This window comes from Apodemus sylvaticus, chromosome 2, assembly GCF_947179515.1.
Source record: "Apodemus sylvaticus chromosome 2, mApoSyl1.1, whole genome shotgun sequence".
NCBI classification, from domain to species: domain Eukaryota; kingdom Metazoa; phylum Chordata; class Mammalia; order Rodentia; family Muridae; genus Apodemus; species Apodemus sylvaticus.
The window spans coordinates 62,219,453-62,240,770 of record NC_067473.1 but is presented as its reverse complement, the minus strand read 5'-3'; the positions used below and the strand labels follow the sequence as shown (position 1 = coordinate 62,240,770).

Here is a 21,318-nt window from a genome sequence, read left to right as displayed (position 1 = left end):
TGATGTTTAGGTCTACTCTGCAATCTTGGGCCATGTCTGGGCCTGTGTTGATGTCTGTGGCTGTGTTACTACCAAAGGCCATTGAGATGGCTGTTAGTGGTCTAGGCTGGCACATGGGGCCATGTTGATGTCCCAGGGCCAGGGTGAACTACCCTACCCCGCAACCTGGCAGTGAAGGGAGAGCCGGCTCTGTTTAGTAGGTGTAGGAGTTGGTGGGCTGAATACCTCAACTACCACCAGATCCAGGGCTTCAAGCTCAGATCCGGGGCTGTGAACTGGCCCATCCTTACATGTGTCCCATTTGTGAACTGCTGGGGATGTCCTGGTGAGGATCCAGTAATGATGGCATAGCAGAAGTCAGAGGCCTCCAATCAATGACTCAGTCTAATGAATATTTGCAAGTAGAGTTGTTTGGACAGCAGGGTATACTGTATGATACACGCTTACATGGTAAGATTTTCTTTAGGTTTAATTTTAATGTTTAATTTTCTTTTGTGGAGGAGGGTAAATATGGAAGGACCAGAAAACAAGGTGACTGGAGAGGATGGTGTGATATTAACAAGAATTAAAATATGAAAAAAAGGAAAAGTGAAAACAAATTTAGAGAAATCACAGTATCTGACTTTAAGATTTCTTATAAAAGCTACTATGACCCAGAGAGTGGAAAATGGCAAATGAAACAGAACAAAGCAATTCCACTCCCCAAAAGACGAGCACAATGGACACAATCTAGAACTGAGAGTTGTTCTACACTTCTGCAGTCAACTGGAGTTCTACAGAAATGTTAGGCTAGTGCCTTATTTTGTTAATTCGAGTTTTCATACAAATAAGAAGGGTTAAAAGCAGCAAGAGGCTATAGCAGTTGCTGCTCTTATAGGGACCTGGGTTCATTTCTCTGTACCCACACCAGACACCGTCTAATAATGCTCCAGGCATTCAAAACTCTCTTCTGGCCTCTGAAAGCAGTTCATGTATATGCACATACACACAAACATACAAATAAATAAAAAATAAAAATCAATAGTACAATCTGATGATAATAAAGATGAAAAGATATAATGAACACAATGTAACAGAATAAATATATGATATGACTTAATCCATAATAATTATACTAATACTGGAATATTAGAAAATGGTTAGACTACATTTAAGCATCTCTTTTAGGTAAGAATTTCTTCTCAGCTAACAGAATTACTTATAGCAACAACCACCACAAACAAAACAAAACAAAACAAAACAACAACATCAGGTATGGTGATACATGCCCTTAAATGCAATACTAGGGAGGCAGAAGTAAGTGGATCTCTGGATTGAAGGCTTAACTCAGTGAACATAGTGGGTTCCAGAACAGCCAGGACTCTACAGTGAGGCCCTATCTTAAAATAAAATATCTCACAAAACTGTTTCAAAACAAAACTAAATCCCAAATCCCCTAGTTGTTTCAAGAAAGAATAATAGATTATGACAGATGACCAGCTGTGCCACAAAAGCTGACCCAATTTTTCCCAATGAACAATACTGAGATATACAGAGCAGTCTCTCTTATTCAAGTCTTCCTACTCAGCACTTCTTCCCTATGAACAGTAGCAGTCATTTTCGTGCAAACAACACAGGAAAGAGAACCTGGTATTGCTTGGTGTGCTGTTGAGGTGTGTGACAGTCAGCACGTGCCTTACATGGATTTACGTCAGGGGATTTGATCTCCTCCATGGAGCACATGCCCTAACAAGCAGTATCTAGAAACAGACAAGGAATAAACTGCGGTGTAATCATTTTCTTGAGATTGGAATATTCCATCCTATAAGAAAGCTCCTTGAGCAGGAAGGTCAACAACTCAAAATAGCTTCAGGAAGTCCAAGTTTACTAGGTCCCTTCCTGACAAGAGTAGCAGATCAACTGGAGCTGAGCTAAACTGCCAAGACAACTCTCGGTGGCTAAGGTGCAAAGAAGACTTTGAGACCAGACAGCTGCCTGGAAGAATCAGAATCAGGCCTATTTGCCTGGCCCGTAAAAGGTTCAGATTAACTCAGGAACCTGGAACGGTCATACTGGCCAACATGCTGAGCTGTCTGCAGGGTGTGCACTGTGCACAGGTCCCCAGTTTTGTGAGCTGTCACCTGTGCTAAGGTGAGGCTTTGGTGGTACAGCTGTCTTGAGTCTTTACTGTTCCTGTAACTCCTCACCCCTATCCCTGTAAGAAACCCCAATAAAACTCACTGACTCACCAAACTAGTTTTCTGTAGTTCTTCTCCTTCCATCTCAGGCCTACCCCCTACTCATGATATCTATCTATCTATCTATCTATCTATCCATCCATCCATCCATCCATCCATCCATCCATCCATCCATCCATCCATCCATCATCCATCTATCCATCTATCCATCTATCCATCATCTATCATCCATCATCCATCTATCTATCTATCTATCTATCTATCTATCTATCTATCTATCTATCATCTGTCATCCATCATCTATCTATCTATCTATCTATCATCTATCCATCCATCTATCTATCTATCTATCTATCTATCTATCTATCTATCTATCTATCGTGTGTGTGTGTGTGTGTGTGTGTGTGTGTGTGTGTGTGTGTGTGTGGTTCCGCTATCTAGATGTGTATTGTGTCTTCTCCTCAGGAAATGGTACAACCAAGTTTAGTAATGCCCAGTCTTTGTGTTTATCAAACCTTCCACCCTATGTAACTAAAGGATCAGGACCCAGGGAAGCATCTCAAATATTAACAAGCTTAAAAATAACAATTAGGTACATAATCCAGTATTAAGAGAGTTATATTATTGACAAAGCTGTCTTTTTCTCAATCTTGAAAAAAATTTAAATTAGGAAACACCATTGAATTATAAATATATACCAGGTAAATGAGCTATTATTGTTACACATTTTCATTTTTCTAATAAAAAAACTGCTTCCCAACCCAGAGTTTCTGAAAAAGCCTTACCAACCATGTGTTTGGAATCCAAAAGCTTATCAGACACTTCACAGTAAGAAAAAGAAGTCTAGAAATGTATACATTTACTGCACACCAATGATTTATAGTGTCATAAATGTACTTACCTATTTTGGATCTGATTTCCTGTATACTTTATATATTTTGTTTTTTCCATCAGTTTAGTGATTAGAGTATCTATGATCACTTTTTGATTCTGAAAAGCTTCTTCTATAAACTGGTATCTGAAGAAATAATAAGCAAATAACTTCATACAAATATCTATGCAAAGAAAGTCCAAAAGTAAAAAAACAAAACAAAAACAATATAAGGGAGAGACTGTGGGGGCTAGAGACATGATGACGGGGGTTAAGAAAGCTTCCAGAGGCTGCTCTTAACCTCCTGTAACTCCAATTGCAGGAGATTTGAGGCACTTGTCTGGTCTCTAGGAGAACCTGAATCCATAAGCACATACATACAAACACACACACATAAACAGGTGATCTAAACAAAGAGGAATAATATATTAAAAAAATGACCTTGGGAAATGCAGAATGTGGACTGGCAAGATGGCCTCCATGGGTAAAGGTGCTTGTTGTCAAGTCTAATTTTGATTCCTGGGACCCTTACGGCAGGAGAGTTCCCACAAGATGTCCTCTGACCTCTGCACACAATGTGGTGTGCAAGCAAGTATGTACACGCATGCACACCCAGAAAGTCTTAAAAAGGCAGGTATTCCCATCTGCTCAATTTGTTATGTTGAAAACCAGTAGTAAACCCTAAAATGTTAACAAGGTAAAAGTTTACTTTATTGCTGAGCCTAACTGCAGTCTCCTTGGAGGCAGGAGAGAGACATGGCCCTGACCAAAAGCAGGGGAGCCTTTTATAGCTGGGCTCTGACCCTTGATTACGAAGTGAAGTGTTTGCAGTTCATAATTTAATTAGCTATATTTATGATCACAGGAAAAGTATTTGTTGTGGTTTTATGGCTAATCAGCTCTTCGAGCATACCATGAAACAATGGAAACAATTTGCAATGTGCAAATGACAAGATTATAGAGGAAGAACAAGTTAAAAAAAAAAAAAACACTAGTTGACTTTTAGCTTGGTACATGATTAGAGAAAAACACCATAGGGAACAATATAGAAATAAATCAAATTATAACATTGTTTAACTAAGGAAGAAAAATGGAGTCTGCTGGTCATTAACAAAACTATTATTCAACAAAGAAGTCTTTAGATACTCTTTATTTCAAGAGTGTATTAAATACCGAGCACTCTTAGAGGCGTATACAGCTTGTTAGACAGATGTAGCAAAAAGAGGTCAAAGATTTAAATCAATTTGTTAATAGGCTTGACTACTTTGGGACTTCAGAACCATGGAAGTTTGCTGAGGATAAATACTCTCAAGATCATATCTAAACAGTAAGAGCGTTGTTGTACAACAAGCCACAAAATAAATTATTCTTTTCCATAAATAAGAGAAGGCATTTGATATTGTACCTTTTGATTAAAGCCTTGAATGACTTAAAAGACACAACATTTAGCAGTTGTTATCAACCAGAAGTCAAGATGGTTGACATGGGCAAACTATAGAAAAAAATATCCCGTGAAGAGACAGTCATGACAGAAAGGCCTGTAGGCTGGGGAGATGGCATGGCAAGAGGAAGCCCTATGACTCTCAAGCTAGAAAACCCAAGTTCTGTCCTGAACCCCACATGGTAGAGCGAAAACAGATTCCTGCCTTCCTCTAACCCCCACAAGTGTGCCATGAGCTTGCGTGTCCCCTCCTACACTTCTTTTTCTTAAATGTAATACCGTTCATTTAACTTCAAAAACATTTCAGTATTCTAAACATACAAAAAATAACAGAAGGTTGCAAACTGCATTTAGGTACAAAGGGTTCTTGAACTTCCATTGGTGCAGTTCTTCACTTTGCAGATGAGTTCTACGGTTTCTTTCTTTTTTTTTTTTTTTTGTTTTTTGGATTTGGTTTTTTCGAGACAGGGTTTCTCTGTGTAGCCCTGGCTGTCCTGGAACTCACTCTGTAGACCAGGCTGGCCTCGAACTCAGAAATCCGCCTGCCTCTGCTTCCCAGAGTGCTGGGATTACAGGCATGCGCCACCAACGCCCGGCTATGGTTTCTTTAAGAAGTTCAAAATCTATTGCACTTAACTAAAGAAAAAACTCCAAACACTTCTCATGCCAGATGGCCCCTCCCCCCTTTCCACAACTGAAAATGTCAGCAGAATGCTATGGCACTATATACAAAACCAAGACAACCTGAAGCTAAATAGATGCCCACCTCAGTATCAATGTGTCCAGCCTCACAGTGCACGCCCTGAGCTATGGGCCCCTCCAAAAGGCATCTTCCCCTCACAGCCTCCAGCCAAACAAGGAGCATTAAGAATCTGTCTGGGGGGGGGGGGGCTGGAGAGATGGCTCAGTGGGTAAGAACACCGACTGTTCTTCCAAAAGGTCATGAGTTCAAATCCTAGCACCCACATGGTGGCTCGCAACCATCCGAAAAGAGAAAAGACATCTGATGCTTTCTTCTGGTGTCTGAAGACAGTTACAGTGTACTCACATATAATAAATAAATAAATCTAAAAAATAAAAAAAAGAATCTGTCTGGGTTGTTTTGTTCTCTTTACAAACTATAGATATGTACAGTTGACAACTCAGGATGTCTAGCCAATAACCATATAGTTAACACTACCTTACGAGTTGAGAACAAAACGCCAGAAACATTTTCAAATGCCTTTTCACACCAACAGCAAAGTGCACTGAGTGAGGTGGACTCGAGTGCCTTTTCATTTTAAAAATGTTTGGAGCTATGTACAACTTTGATAGTTTCAGGGTGCTCTGGACACCCACAACCACTTCATGTAAACCACTGACTCTTTGAGAAACTACAATATGATAGTGATCAAATTTTGTAATTAAACCTATCAAGGGCAATAGACACAACTCAAATAAGAGATGTGTCAATCACAGTGCTCTCCTACTCTAGGCATTCACAAGGAGACATAGTTTTGATTCATCTTCCTCTTCCTCCTCCTCTTCCGCCTTTTCCCCGAGCAACTTTAGCAGGACCCCTGGCGCCATCAAACATCCCTTTTAGACTTACAGTCAGCAACATCCTTCTCATACTTCTCCTTCAGCTTTGCTGCCTTGGTAAAGTAAGGCTGCTTTTCACTGTTACTTAAGTTATTCCACATCACACCCAGCTTTTTTGCCCCATGGCCAATGGAGAAGCCTGGGTTTGTAGGTTTAATCCTGGGGTGGAATTCAGAGCAGAATAAGAAAAATTCAGACAGAGGTCTTTGAGGGCATTCGGGTTCTTCTTCTTGCCTCCTTGAGCTGGTCCATAATCTTTCATCTCCTGATCATAGCAAACTTTATCTGCCTTTGTCATTTCAAACTTTGATTTCTCTTTGCTAGACATTGTCTTCCACCTCTCAGAGCACTTCTTGGAAGAAAACTCCATAAAACTGACTGTAACCTCTGGATTTTTCTTATGTTCTTTCCTGCATTTCTGCACGAAGAAAGTATAAGCAGACATCTTGCCCTTTGGTTTCTTGGGGTCACTTTTAGCCACCTTAACTGTATTGTTCCCCCCTCCTCCACTTCTAAACATAAAAAATAAAATAGGTGCAGTGCTAGCCACTCGGGAGGCTAAAGCAGGGGGTTCTCTGTGCAGCAGGATTTATCCTGATCTATAGGTACTGCTACATAGTGAGACCATTTTAGAAAGAATAATAACTGTAAACCTAGAATTCTGTACCCAAGGAACATATTCTTAGTGTTAAATGGAGCTGAAAAACTGGGTGTGGTAGTAAATTTCTTTAAATCCAGTGCTAGGGAGGCTGGCAGGTAGATCTCTATGAGTTCAAAGTCAGCCTGGTCTTGAAAGGATAGAAAATAATACAGCCTAACTCTAATGACCCCAAGAAGTCAGAAATATAAAATGCAATCTCACTTTGTTAGAAACTAGGTAAAAGGTCACATTCCAGAGCCTGCCCTTTGTTTAGACCTAGCAGAAAGGCCTTTAATATTAATAGGTGATCCTGGCCCCACAAGGTAACTGGAAATGGGCTAAGCTTATCTTGCTTCTATAAACTGCTTACGCCATTACCCCTATGCAGGAGTTCACGCAGCTATAGACATTCAAGAAAATAGGAAACTAATTGGTCCACTGAGCGTGGGCTCTGATAATTTAAACTGATTGGCCTAAAAGCTATGGAGTGGTACAAATCAATTGGCTCACATTTTGCGGGCTCTCCATGCTAAGAAATGATTGGTTTGTGAGTCTCCGGCTTTGTTGTAAACTTATAAAAGCTGTCACAATTCGGCACTCGTGGTCCTCAGTCCTCTACCCCCGCGTGGTGTATGGCTGTGGAACCCAGAATTCTGGAATAAAGAAATTCTCATGCTATTGCATCAAGACTGTTTCTCCTGAGTGATTTGGGTGCTGCCTTCTGAGGTGTGGGGTGCTGGGGCACCCTCGGTTTTGGGGGGTCTTACAGTCTATGTAGTGAGTTCCAGGATAGCCAAAAATATATAATAAAGACCTTATCTCAAACAACAACAACAACAACAACAACAACAACAACAACAACAACAAAACCAATAGGGCTGGAGAGTTGGCTCGGTTATTAAGAGATTAAGAGCACCGACTGCTCTTCCAAAGGTCCTAAGTTCAAATACCAGCAATCACATGGTGGCTCACAACATCCGTAACAAGATCTGATGCCCTCTTCCAGTGCGTCTGAACACAGCTACGATGTACTTACATATAATAAATAAATAAATAAATAAATAAATCTTTAAAAAAATAAAGGTGAAAAATATTTCAACCTGGGGGATTCTCTTTATGGTATAGCTTCAGTAAGAATAATTAAAATCACGGGCAGAAGCAAAGTAAAAAGAGTCTTGGCGTGTAGTATATGCATATATATCATATACAAGACAGTAGAGGACTTATTAGTAGACAAAGGTTGTTTTCTAATGAGGGACATGCCTGATCCAGGTAGAAGATAAGTACAATATGAGGTTAGGTTGTAACATTTAGAGAAGTCGGGGCCAGTGAGATCGTTTAGCAGATAAAAGCACTTACTATGCAACCTCACAACCTGGGTTTGATCCATGGAACCCAGGCAAAAGGAGAGAGCTAACACACAACAGACACACACACACACACACACACACACACACACACACACACACACGAACACACTAGCAATAAACTTAATTTTTAAAAAGCCAGATACAACTGGTGGTACACAACTAAGATGGACCTCTGAGTTTGAGGCCAACCTGGTTTATATAGTTCCAGAACAGACAAGACTGCATAGTGAGACTATACATAAACAACAGCAACAACAAAATCAAACTAACAAACCAAAATCAAAATCTCACCAAAACAAAGTCTCCTCTGTTAAGGTCTGGGTAAATGCTGCTGCCTGTCTAGCCAGCCATTTTGTGCTACTACTAATGTTACAAGGAAACTTTCTCTTGTACAAATTGATTGCATATTCTGTTATGTTTTGTGCTTTGGTGTTCTTGGAAACCAATTACAATAGGAGTCAGTTAGATAAACTTGGACCCAAATGAACCCAGTAGCACTTCCTGTACCTGTATATGAGCTTTTATGGTTTCTTGCCTTTATAATCCGTTCCTGGGATGTACCCCAACATAAGCGAGATACCTGCACCAATATATGAAGCTATTTAGGATGAGACTTCCATTTTGAGTAGAGGTCAAATAAAGTTTAAGTTCCCAAGACCTCCCTGGGAACTGACATCCTACTTGGCAGAAAGAGACATGTATGTGGGTAACTGACATCCAGCTTGGCAAGTTAAGACACGAATGTTAGGCAAGTCTCCTGCCACAGTTCCATACCCCAACCAAAGGGAGCAGGATAACTGTACGACAAAGATGTGTGCCTCAGCAAGTCCCCAATCCCTAAATTCTGATTGGTGGAATAACTTGGTATAGATGTTTATGGATTTTAGGCTTAAAAGCTCTGCAGGATCCTGGCTTGGGGTTGAAATCGGCTCTCAAATCTGGTTTGTAGCCCTGATCAATCAGTCCTAGGGCAAATGCTCAATAAACTATCTCTGCCTGAACTGATATTGGTGGTTCATGTGGTTTGTGGGGTGTCCCCTGGACCACAACATCCTCATTTTTTGACACTAGCAACTAATATCTTGTTATCTAAAAAAATAACTGATTCTCAGTGTGGACTGATTTTGGCTCATAGGGGTTTTGGTAATGTCTTAAATATTTTAAAATCGTTTTTAGCTGTCATTTATGAGGGCAGAGGAGTTCAGTGTACAACTAGTATTCAAGTAGGATACTAGCATTCCTTCAATGTATTGTCCAGACCAAAATATAAAATACAAAAGACAGAAACCAAAAAACAAACCCTGAAATTGAGAAACCCCTGTGTAATCCAGGATACCTCTGGCCAAACAAAACACATCCAAACTGCCATTTAGCTGAAGCAGTAGCAGTCTGTAAGCCACATAAAAAGTATGCTGCAGATCTGAAGATAACAAAAGATGCTGGTACCTGTGCTCTTTGTGTTCTAGCAGCTGGCAGTCTCGACATGTCAGTTTATCACATGTTTCACAGTAAAGTTTCAATTGCTCCTTTTTATGGAAGGGACAAAACACTGGTCGCTGACTGGTCACACCAACTGCCTCTGCAAAAACAACAGAAAGCAGAAAGAAAATTACTGTCATTGAATAGTAGATCATTAGTGGTCCATTTCTACTCAATTCCACTGAAATAAAAGAACTACCTTTCCTTCATCAATGCACTTAGTTACTACTGCATTACAGATTTTGAAATATTAAATACTTTCAAGGCTGGTAGCTAAAGGCATCTGTCTCCAAGGCTGAAAAACTAAGTTTAATCCCTAGAACCCACAAGGTGGAAGGAGAACCAACTCCCATAAGATGTCTCTGCTGGGTCCCGGGGGCATGACAGGGCTCCAGCCCTGGGAGAAGAGCCAACAGGATATGGGTCTTTTTAAGTACTGATGATGGCTGAGTCATAAGGCTTGTTTGCACAATTTTACTCAAGCATTCCTTTGAGGAATGCTCTCCCAGCCAAGGTCAATGGATTCTATGATAACCAGAAACAGCTTGACTCTGGGAAGCAAAAATGTGTCTGGTGAACTTCAGCAAAGATGATGATGCTGTGACCTTCAGGATTGCCCTTAAGGCTGTTGGAAAGAATTCTGAAAACATGAGTTCAAGAATACATGTATCAGTGTAACAGCTATTCTTTACAGGATTTCTTAACTATTCAAAATATAAAAATACAATATGAATTGTATGAGGGGCTTCACATGTGAAAGAACAGAGGGAGCTACACTATTGAGTTAGCTAGTCATAAAAATATTAAAGGAGACATGATTTTATCAATAAACCCTGGAATCACCACAGTGGAAGGAATAGTTACAAATCAAGGCTCAGACAGATGGTTATATAATATTAGTGGTAAAATGGTGGTCTCCTCCACAGAAGGCATCAAAAACTAAATTTGATCAGGATATTCTACTCCCTAAAATGTGCAATTCAAATAGAGGTTGGGGACAGATAAAGAGTCTAGTATCAAGAAAACAGATGATGGCTTAATGATAGTCCTACTTTCTTGGATCGCTTAATGCTTTCCAATAATAAGCATTAGAGTTGCTGAGATGAAAAAGAAAAAGATCCAAAGATTAAAAGAATATATTGAGGTAGCTAAGTATTATAGAAATGAGTTACAATACTGCTTGCACAAACAAGAGCTCACTAAATTGAAAAAAAAAGTATGAAAAATATAAGGTCATAAAATGCTGACTCATGGAAGGATCAAAAGGGAACCTGGGGTAAATGATTAAACTGATATGCAATTTCTAAGGAAGTAGCTTTATAAAAGACTGGTCTTTGTTCTGCAAGAGAGAGCTATCTGGAACAGATCACAGAGCTGTCAGGTTGCATAGTCACTGATTCTGAGTTGTTCTTTCACTGCTCCAATGCGCTCCTTCCTCAGGTCCCTCTTTCAAGCTGAGGCTGGAACTTGACAGTCTCCCACAAGGTGCCCCCACACATATACATACACAGAATAAGGAAAATTGTAAAAAAAGAGAAAGTCTCACAAAACACTTCTCAAGCATTTCTTAATGCTTAAGGAAAATGAATAAGATTTTTTACTTTAATTAAGAAGTAATTTAAAGATATATAATGTCAAAAAAAGATTTATATAATTAAAAAGTCTTAAAATAGTCCCTAAGAGAATAAACTAACTGAATCTTTTCTATCCCAAATATGAGACAGGAGGATCCAAATCTGTGGACTAAGACTAGAAAACTGGCTCAGCAATGCAAAGTACTTGCTAATGCCCCAGCACCCACAGGCAGCACACAAGCCTCTCTAACTCCACTTCCATGGGAATGCCTGTCCTCTTCATGGTCTCCCCATGAACCAGGCTCTAATGTGGTGGCACACAGACATACATCAGGAAAAATACCCCTATATGTGTAAGAAAATATTTTTCTTAAAAGGCTGTGGACTGCCCTGGGCTGGCTCCATAAACTGGCCTTCATGATAGGGTCATGGCTGAGTAGGCATGTCTGTTATATACAGACATGCTTCTCATGAGATAGCTGCATTTCCCATTGGTGAATCCCTTCCCCTCCGTTCTAGGAATTAAACCTAGAGCTTTATATAAGCTAAGCAAATATTTTCACACTGAGTACAGTCCCAGCTATGTTTAGTTTTGTGAAAGAGAGGCTGAACAAATTTATACTATACTGTAAGTGTTCTTTTTCTCCCTCTGTCCTTGTCAGATCTTTTAAAAAATTATAGCCATTCTGACTGCAATGAGATAAAATATAAATGTAATTTCATTTACATTTTCCTGATGACTTAGGCTGCTGAACATTTTCTTATATATTTTCTGTTTACTTGTACTTCTTTTATTGACCAGATTATATGAAGAGAAATACTTGATGTCTAATTTTTTTTAGTTCATATATTCTCTTCCTCCTGAGTGCTAGGATTAAAGGTGTGCATCACCACACCCATCTTTAGTAATAATTTAAAATAAAATTTTAAAGTAAAAATTTAAAATAAAATTAAGGTAATTGAAAAGCAACAAGATTGTTGGACTAGAAATAATGATATAAATAACTGGGTAAATATATTCAAAGAGCTATTTCTATAGACAAAAATAAAACCAAATTAACCTTCTAAGTTAAAAAGAAAAATGGTAAAAATTTATAAAACTCACAATGAAAAAAGAAAAATAACCATAGAAAATTTTGGTAGTTACAGTTTAGATGTGAAACATTCCTTTCCCCTCACCAAAAGCTCCCTGTTTAGAAGGTTTGGTCCTCAGTTATTGAGCTAATCACTAAGGTGACTGGATTATGAATGACTGGCTGTTATCTAGACAGTGGGACTGATCCACTCTGCCTCTTCCTCCCAAATGCTGGGACTCCAGAGACCACTGCTTCATTTTAACCATGCTGTAGAACTTTTGCTATTACTAGTCTATTTCTATACTTAGCAACCCACCAATCCCATTTGAATCACTCTTACTTACTTAATTTACTATAATGGCTATATAACTATTCCTTTATCAGTTATAACCAATAAATAGTCACCCTATTAACCAACACTTTGTAATCCATTAGCCAGTTAAAATCCAAAAACAGTTCAACATGCCTTTATATGAATTACCTACATTGTTCCATTTCTACAATACCTGCCAAGCTAACCCAGCCCTATACATGTCCAGTTTTCTATACCAATATCCAGAATGCCAACTCTCATTATTTATTTGCTTATATTCTTTATTAGATACTCCTGTAGTACAAGAGGCATTTTCATTTCTAGTATTAAACAAAATCTAAAATATAAAGGAGGTACATAAACTGATTGATTCAAGGACAAACATGAGAAAAAGCAAATCTTAAGGAAAAAAAAAACCACTGATATGTATGAACTCTTTAAACATTATGTTACGTGGGGGCTGGAGAGTGGGCTCGTTAGTTAAGAACACTTGTGATGAAGCAGCTTGCTCAATCTTAAGGATGGAAGCCATTTTGTCATAAGGTCAAAACAAGTTCCTTTCTGCTGCAAACTCAAGCTGAGTGTGCTCTAACCTGTTTCCAGAATTCGAAGACATGCTATGGAGCCGGATGTACTGGCTGGTTTTGTGTGTCAACTTGACACAGGCTGGAGTTATCACAGAGAAAGGAGTTTCAGTTGGGGAAGTGCCTCCATGAGATCCAGCTGTGAGGGATTGATTTTCTCAATCAGTGATCAAGGGGGAGGGCCCCTTGTGGGTGGTTCCACCTTTGGGCTGGTATTCTTGGGTTCTATAAGAGAGCAGGCTGAGCAAGCCAGGGGAAGCAAGCCAGTAAGGAACTCTCTCCATGGCCTCTGTATCAGTTCCTGCTTCCAACCATACCTGAGTTCCAGTCCTGACTTCCTTTTGTGATGAACAGCAATGCAGAAGTGTAAGCTGAATAAACCCTTTTCTCCCCAACTTGCTTCTTGGTCATGATGTTTGTGCAGGAATAGAAACCCCGACTAAGACACCGGACAATGACAAGTTAACATGTTCTGTCAAATAATTTTGAAATGTTCAGCCAAATTCCTAATGTAATCAAAATTCCTCTAGAAATCCCCAACCCTTGGAGACACCCTAGTCTTGCAGGGTGTCTCTGGGCAATATAAACCTCGTCTCCTCTTTAGGGAGGGAGCCCTGTTTGAGAGATAATAAAGCTTGCATAATTCAGCCAAAGATTTTAGGTAAAGGTCTTCACTCTTAGTGAGATTTACAAAAGCAAAGTTTTATTTTGTTTTGTTTTCCTTCTGATTACACCAAATTGAATTTATAGAAGCAGGAAAGTTGTGAATATAAGTTAAAGCAAGATTCAATATATAATTCACACTTATAATACCTCTAAGTACAATTTCAAATAGAATGCTGGTTTCTTTGATTCAAAAAGTGTATTTTAAAGTACATGTACTATTTATAGCTGTATCAAAATTAGTCAGTGTAGTAAATGTAAAATTACAGTTGCAGAGAGAGAAAAGGAGAAGTGCGGAAAAACCCAATTCCTTACCTGGAGACACTTCTTCTTTGTGCCTGACTGTGTGGTCTTTTGTGAACTTTACCCTCTGGTGAGCTCTGATACACGTTTTGCAGAGCCATTCAACACACTCAACACAAAACCCATTAGCTTCGGCGTTGTCTTCACAGCTTGTGCACACCTAACAGTAAAAGAATCTGGTCACATCAATTGTTGGGAAAAAATTAAAAAGAATGAAACACTAACCAAATACTACCAAATCAGTTTTCTTATCCTAAGGTAAAATTAATAGTATACATTAAACTATATGTATTTTAAATGAATATATTATCCATAAGAATTGTCTTTTTAGACAAGGTCTCACTATGCACACTCTTGGTTAATCTGAGACTATTTAGACTAGACTGGACTTTACCTCATAGACACCTGATTATTTCTGCTTCTAGGATAAAAGCAACACTAGACTGGACAAAGATTATTTAAGCACATTTTTCTCCTTAGATTGATATACTAGACTTTCCAGGCACTAGGCAAATGATATATATGTAAAAATCATTTCAAGTGGCTTAAGAGATGGCGCCAGTGTTAAGAGCATAAGTTGTTATCCGTGTTTGGTTCCCAGCGCCCACTCAATCACTTACAACCACCTGTAACTCCAGGAGATCTGGCATCCTCTTCTGGCTTCTGTGAGCATCAGGTATATATACACATGGCATACATATATACATACACCAAACATTCATACAGACAAAATAAAAATAAAGCAATTGAATTAAATCCTAGAAAAGAATTGAGCGGTGGCTCAGCGGTTATGAGCACTTGCTGCTCTCACACAGCTCACTGGACTCAGGTTCCCACACTCAAATGGCAGCAGATGACCGCCTACGCCCCAATGGCAGCAGATGACCACCTGCACCCCAATGGCAGCAGATGACCACCTACGCCCCAATGGCAGCAGATGACCACCTGTGCCCCAATGGCAGCTGATGACCACCTGTGCCCCAATGGCAGCTGATGACCACCTGCACCCCAATGGCAGCAGATGACCACCTACGCCCCAATGGCAGCTGATGACCACCTGCGCCCCAATGGCAGCTGATGACCACCTATGCCCCAATGGCAGCTGATGACCACCTGTGCCCCAATGGCAGCTGATGACCACCTGCACCCCAATGGCAGCAGATGACCACCTACGCCCCAATGGCAGCAGATGACCACCTGCACCCCAATGGCAGCTGATGACCACCTGCGCCCCAATGGCAGCTGATGACCACCTGCGCCCCAATGGCAGCTGATGACCACCTGGTGCCCCAATGGCAGCTGATGACCACCTGCACCCCAATGGCAGCAGATGACCACCTGTGCCCCAATGGCAGCTGATGACCACCTTTGCCCCAATGGCAGCTGATGACCACCTGTGCCCCAACTGTAGAGAATTCAATGCTCCCTCTGGCATTCCTCTGAGGACACCAGGAATGCTTGTGGTATATATGCATGCATGCTGGCAAAAACACAAATAAAGCAAAAATAAATATTAAGACAATTAATTTTAAGTACATTTTTCTCTCTAATTCAGTATACTAGTCATTTCAAGTAGTAGGCTAGTACTGAGCATACAATGATAAGGAAAAGTACACATTAAGTCTCTGTCCTTATAGTGCTTGCAATCCCCTTAAATGGAAGGACAAGTGAAAATTCAAGTTATCCTACTAGTTAGCTAAATGGTTATTAGTTGGGTGTTTTTTATTGACTTGAAAAAAATCTAAAGACATCTGGAAACAGATATTATTTTAAGTCCTTTATGTTATTTGTATGTGTATGGGTATTTTGTCTGCAAGGATGTCTGTGTAGCATGTGTGTGCAGTGCCTGTGAAGTTCAGAAGACCGTATTTGATCCTTGGGAAGCAGAGTCACCATGCGAATGCTGTAAACTAAACCCAAGTCTTCTGGAAGAGCAAAGCACTGAGACGTCTCTCTAGCCGGGAAGAAAATGCTGCTGTAAGATTAAGCTACTGAGGGTCTGGAGTGATATTTCAGTGGCTGGGAATGCTGGCTGCTCTTGACCTGGGTTCATTTTATGGCACCCATGTGGCAATTTAAGGTTGTCTGTAGTTCTGGAGGATCAGAGCCTGAGTGGGTGCTGCATGCACATCATACACGACATGTATGCAGGCTAGGAGCCCATACACATAAGAAAACATAAAAGAAAAAAGAAGAAAGGAGGAAGGAAAGAAAAGGGACTGGCATGTAGGCAAGTCTTCAGGTGCTAAGGAGTAATGCAGGAGGACCCGACTCACTACGGCAGTGGAATCTCTGCGTGGGTGGCTCTGGGTTCCACAGCAGGCTGAGCAGCCCAGGCATGGCGAGAGAAGTAGTGTGCAGCATTACTGCGTGGCCTCTGCGCCTGTTCTTGCCTCTGGGACCCAACCCTGAGTACTGCTAGGACTTCCTTTGATGATTTCAAGATGAAATACACTTTCCTTCCCACGTTACTCTGGCTTGTGGGGTTCACCTAGAAATCCTAACTATGACAGTGGTCTTGAACAGAATACAGAACTCTTCGTTAAAATGAAGGTAATGATACAAAATCTTAAAGATATATTTATTTATGTATTTTTATGTGTATGGGTACGTTACATGTATGTCTGCACACCACAGAATGGCATCAGATAGGTGTGAGCTGCCACGTGGGTGCTGGGAATTGAACACAGAACCTTCTTCAGAAGAGCAGTAAGTGTTCGTTCTTAACCACTGAGGCATTTCTCCAGCCCCAAAGACACATATTTATTGAGTTCTTAAGATGCAATGGGAAAGGTGCAGGATGGCAATGATCACTTCTGTTAAGAAGAGCCAATGCAGGAAATGCACAAAACCTTGTCAGTGCTTATGAATGGAGATATAGAAGCAAGCTTTCCCTAAAAAGACTTGTCAGCACCAAGATATGAAAGCTACTAGATAGAGTCATCTAGTCAGAGAACAGCACCAGCAAAAAAGCAAGAGCACGGCTGCTTTAAATAACCGAAAGCAAGCAGGCAGCGCTTTACTACAGGGATCAAGGGGAAGACTCAGGAGGAGGAGCTGGTGGCAAGGCCGGCAAGGGACAGATCAAGGAAGGCCACACGGCGATGTCGGTCTTTGTCTAAAGAGAAAGATTAAGAAAGGCACGGGCAGACATATTCTTAAAAGCATTATTACTGCAATGCAAAGAACAGATTAGAGAAGTGGAAAGCATTCCTACACAAGATAGTTTGTATGGGGGTTAGCAGAAGCGAGGAAGAGAACAGAAAGGGAGATTCAAAGTAAAGCAAGCCTGGGGATGTACGGGAGGTGAAGGAGGTAGTGGACGTATAAGCTGGTGGAGCGGTGAAGACAGTGGTAATACTACCTACCTACCTACCTTTGTAGTTGGAAACAAACAAATCACATAATTCAGAAAAATCTGGTATTTCCAGGAACCACAAACCTGCCTTTCTTAGGGCTTCTCGTCGTCACCTTTTCTCACACTGCTGCTCAGTGCTTGCCAGTGCTACGGATCACTTGTAACCGCCAATCCTCTTTGCTTTCCCAGCGCCACTCGGGATCCTATCTGCTGCTTCTTTTCCTGTGATCCTGTAGGTTTATGCTAGATCTAGGGGTATCCTTAAGTTTAACTATCATGTCTTAAGGATGCCACTTAAATTTCTGATCTTCCACTGAAGGCTACAACAAGGAGTAAGGAATGGCTCATGTGCACTGCTCCAGATCTCTGGTAAATGAAACGAAATATAAGATGCAAAGTAGAAGCAAGATATGGTAATACCTGTCATCCTGGGAGAGAGTAAGAGGACTGTGAGTTCAAGGCCACCCTGGGCAGCACTACAACAGAGCCTACTTCAAAACAACAACAACAACAACAACGACAACCTCAAAACCTAAACCAAAACCAAAACCCAAAAGCCAAAACAAAGCAGCAATGCAGGAAATAAGCACCTCAGAGGCCTTAGAGAAACAGCTGGTCACATTGTAGTCTCCACAATCAGTTTCTGGATTATCACCTCTAGAAAAGGTCATGAGCCCAGGGTTTCCTGCACAATACATACTACACCTGAGGTAAACCCTTAGCCAATTCCACTATTTAAAGCTGGTTTCACAAGAAAAAGTTTTTCCCCTGAAGCAAGCCCATTTTGGCCTTTGGAAAGCAATGTGGACACTGTTAAAGCAACCGAATTTTAATTAGTATTAACTAAGTTCTTTTATAAGTAATAAGAGCCCTAAATTTCACTGGAACAAACAAGTTGAAAATGAAAGAAGTGGGAAAAAAGCACAGAAACCAGTCACACAATAGACAAAATTAACAATTGCTTTCTAAACTAGACTTAATTTTTTTCTCAGATCTTCGGTTATAAAGATGAGGAACTGTCGATGAGACGATGAACCAAAAGCTGTATGCACACAAATCTCCTATTCTTGGCACATGCAAGAGAATTCACCTTAGCAGGGCCATAACCTGATAGAAAACCACAGATTCTCCCTAGAGATAAACTATCTACATTTAGTCTTGAAGGAATGAAAAAGAAAAGCTACTGCTGTGTGTTTAAATTCAGCACCTTGGACAACGTTACCAAACAAAGCTTCTAGAGTAAAGCCATGAACACGCCATTCTTAAACATGTAAAGCCCCCCCCCCCGGGGGGGGGGGGGATTAAGAGACAGCTCAGAATGTAAGGCAGTTTCCTACCTGTCAATGCAAGCCCAATGACCTAAAATTGGTTCCCAGAATACACAGAAAAACAGAAGAAAACCAACTTCACCAAGTTGTCCTCTGATTTTATTATATATTATAGCCATCAAGTATGTAGATAAACACACATACTACAAATAACTGTTAAAATGTAGAAATCTTACTGATCAAAAACATAATGTATGTCATTCGAGCAATTATACAGTTTCCAAAAAGGAGGCTAGGGCTGAAGGGAAAAAAGCACACTTGTAGCCCTTGCAGGGGACCTGGGTTAGGTTTCCAGCCCCCTCAAGGGATTTGCTGTCATTACCTCCAGTTCCAGGGGCTATGGTGCCCTCTTTTGGCCTCCATTAGCATTGCACACACACAGTATACTTACCAGAATTACAGGCAAAGCTCTAATACACACAAAGATAAATCGTTTTTAAAAGGTGTCTAAAGTAGCAGTTTCAACACCTAGTAACTCAAGTACAAAGAAATATTAAATATAGCATAATATTTCTTTCTAGCATAGAGAAATATGATAAAATCAGAGCCTTCTTTCTACATTGGCACTATTTATTCCTAAGTTCAACTATTCCCTATCATTCATACACTTAGAAATGATGTAACTTTATATTAATGTTCTGAAGCTTGGCTATTTATACAAGTTCCTTCAGCATTAGCTGCTTCCCATGGGTGGTGAAGGTTTGAATTTACACTTACCTGATTAGACTTTTCGACTGTACTACTAGGAACCTCAGTGGTGTCCTTCACAAAAAAGTTGTCTATGATGTGTCTCTCAGCACACTCTTGACTACAAACTGGGCATCGAATGACTCCAACTGGGAAAGACAAAATTGAATTTGAAGTTTAACATACTGAGGACTCCATATCTCATTTACACTGTAACTGGTTGTGGTTTTAGTTTCTAATCTTTTTTTTTTTTTTTTTTTTTTTTTGGTTTTTGGTTTTTTGGATTTGGTTTTTTCGAGACAGGGTTTCTCTGTGTAGCCCTGGCTGTCCTGGAACTCACTCTATAGACCAGGCTGGACTCAAACTCAGAAATCCGCCTGCCTCTGCCTCCCAGAGTGCTGGGATTACAGGTGTGCACCACAACTGCTGGGCAGTTTCTAATCTTTTAAAGTTCATATCCTTCTTTCTAAATTCATAAGGAATGTGTGCGTGTATATATGTTGTAAACATATGCGTTTTATATATACTAATATACTACATGTTGTACAAGCCCTTTTAATTTTAAATTACATGCCCAATGGCTTCTATTCTTACTCAGCAACCTCTTTATCACTGTTTTCCAGCCCTAAGCAGCCTTGTGCTCTCCGTACATTTGAGATCAGGTCTTGACAAGCCAGTCACCATGCACCCAAATCAATGTAGCATGTTTTCTACAGAACAAGGAATTCTGGATCTCTCCAGGCCTAGGGAATCAGAATTTCTGGAGGAATTATAATCATCTCTCTTTAAAGGCTCCTCCAGCTATTAAGAAGTATTATTTTACATTTTTCTTGAAGAGATGCAAACTGTTTCTGTGGAAAAGTTCTTTCTCAGACGTACATATAAAAAGACGTATATACAAAGCACTGATCTAATAATATAACGGCAACTTCAGCGAGGTCCACAGGTACTCACGGTTTGAATGTGCACTGTCCCTGCAGGCTTAGTTGGCCCCACCATTCTGGGGGCTTTGGAGGTGCGAGCCAGTTAAAGGAAATAGGAGCCAGTTAAAGGAAATAGGTCGGTGGAGATGATGCGTCGGGAAAGCCGTCTTTGCTTTCCAGTCCCTCTACTACTTCCTGACCGCATGAAGAGAAAAGTCTCCTCTAAATGCTTCCTGTGTTGCCACGGGCCCAGAATCAACAGAGCAAAGGGCTAAAACATCTGAAACCATGAGCCTATATAAAAGTTTCTTACCCCTTAAACTGTTTCTATCCGGTATTTTGTCATAGCAATGAGGAAAATGACTGATGCTGCTCTTCCAGGGGTCCTGGGTTCGATTCCTAGCACCCACGTAGCAACTCACAACCATTTGTAACATGTAACACCAGTTCCAAGGGATCCAATGCCCTTTCCTGGGCTTAGTGGGCACTGCACATAAATGGTGTACAGACACATATGTAGGCAATACACACACACACACATACACACACACATTTAAAAATATTTTAAAACTCCATCTGAGGTCTCACATATGAAGCGATCTAAATCTGATCCTCAATATTGAAGCAAATGAAATTTTTACTGTCTGTTTTGTTTGTTTGTTTTTACCACTTAGACTGTGTTCCTCCACAAGAGCTGATGATTATCCAACAAAAGCTCTAACAGAGGCATGAGAATCCCCTTTCCAGTTACTGGTCAGGGGCGTCCAAGAGACTCCCCCAACAATATGTTATTGGTGTTGCCCTTGGTTGCCTTACAGAGATTAAAGGTCAGTCCTTATTGCCGAAGACATCATGCACTTCAGACACAAGACCTGGAAAGCCTCATGCTCAGAGCTCGGCTTCCTAACACTGGCAGGTGCTCTCTAAGCAAGCTTCCGAGGGAGAGAAGC

The 21,318-nt window shown here is 40.4% G+C and overlaps 1 protein-coding gene across 1 annotated transcript in view; it reads right to left on the bottom strand.

Moving 5' to 3' along the window:
* The window catches only part of Trim24 (tripartite motif containing 24), a 109,187-nt gene that overhangs the window by 43,714 nt on the left and 44,155 nt on the right, over positions 1-21,318 (bottom strand). The window contains 4 exon segments of the mRNA XM_052173455.1: positions 3,079-3,195; positions 9,527-9,659; positions 14,085-14,232; positions 19,476-19,594. Coding sequence (XP_052029415.1) covers positions 3,079-3,195; positions 9,527-9,659; positions 14,085-14,232; positions 19,476-19,594 — 517 coding nt within the window.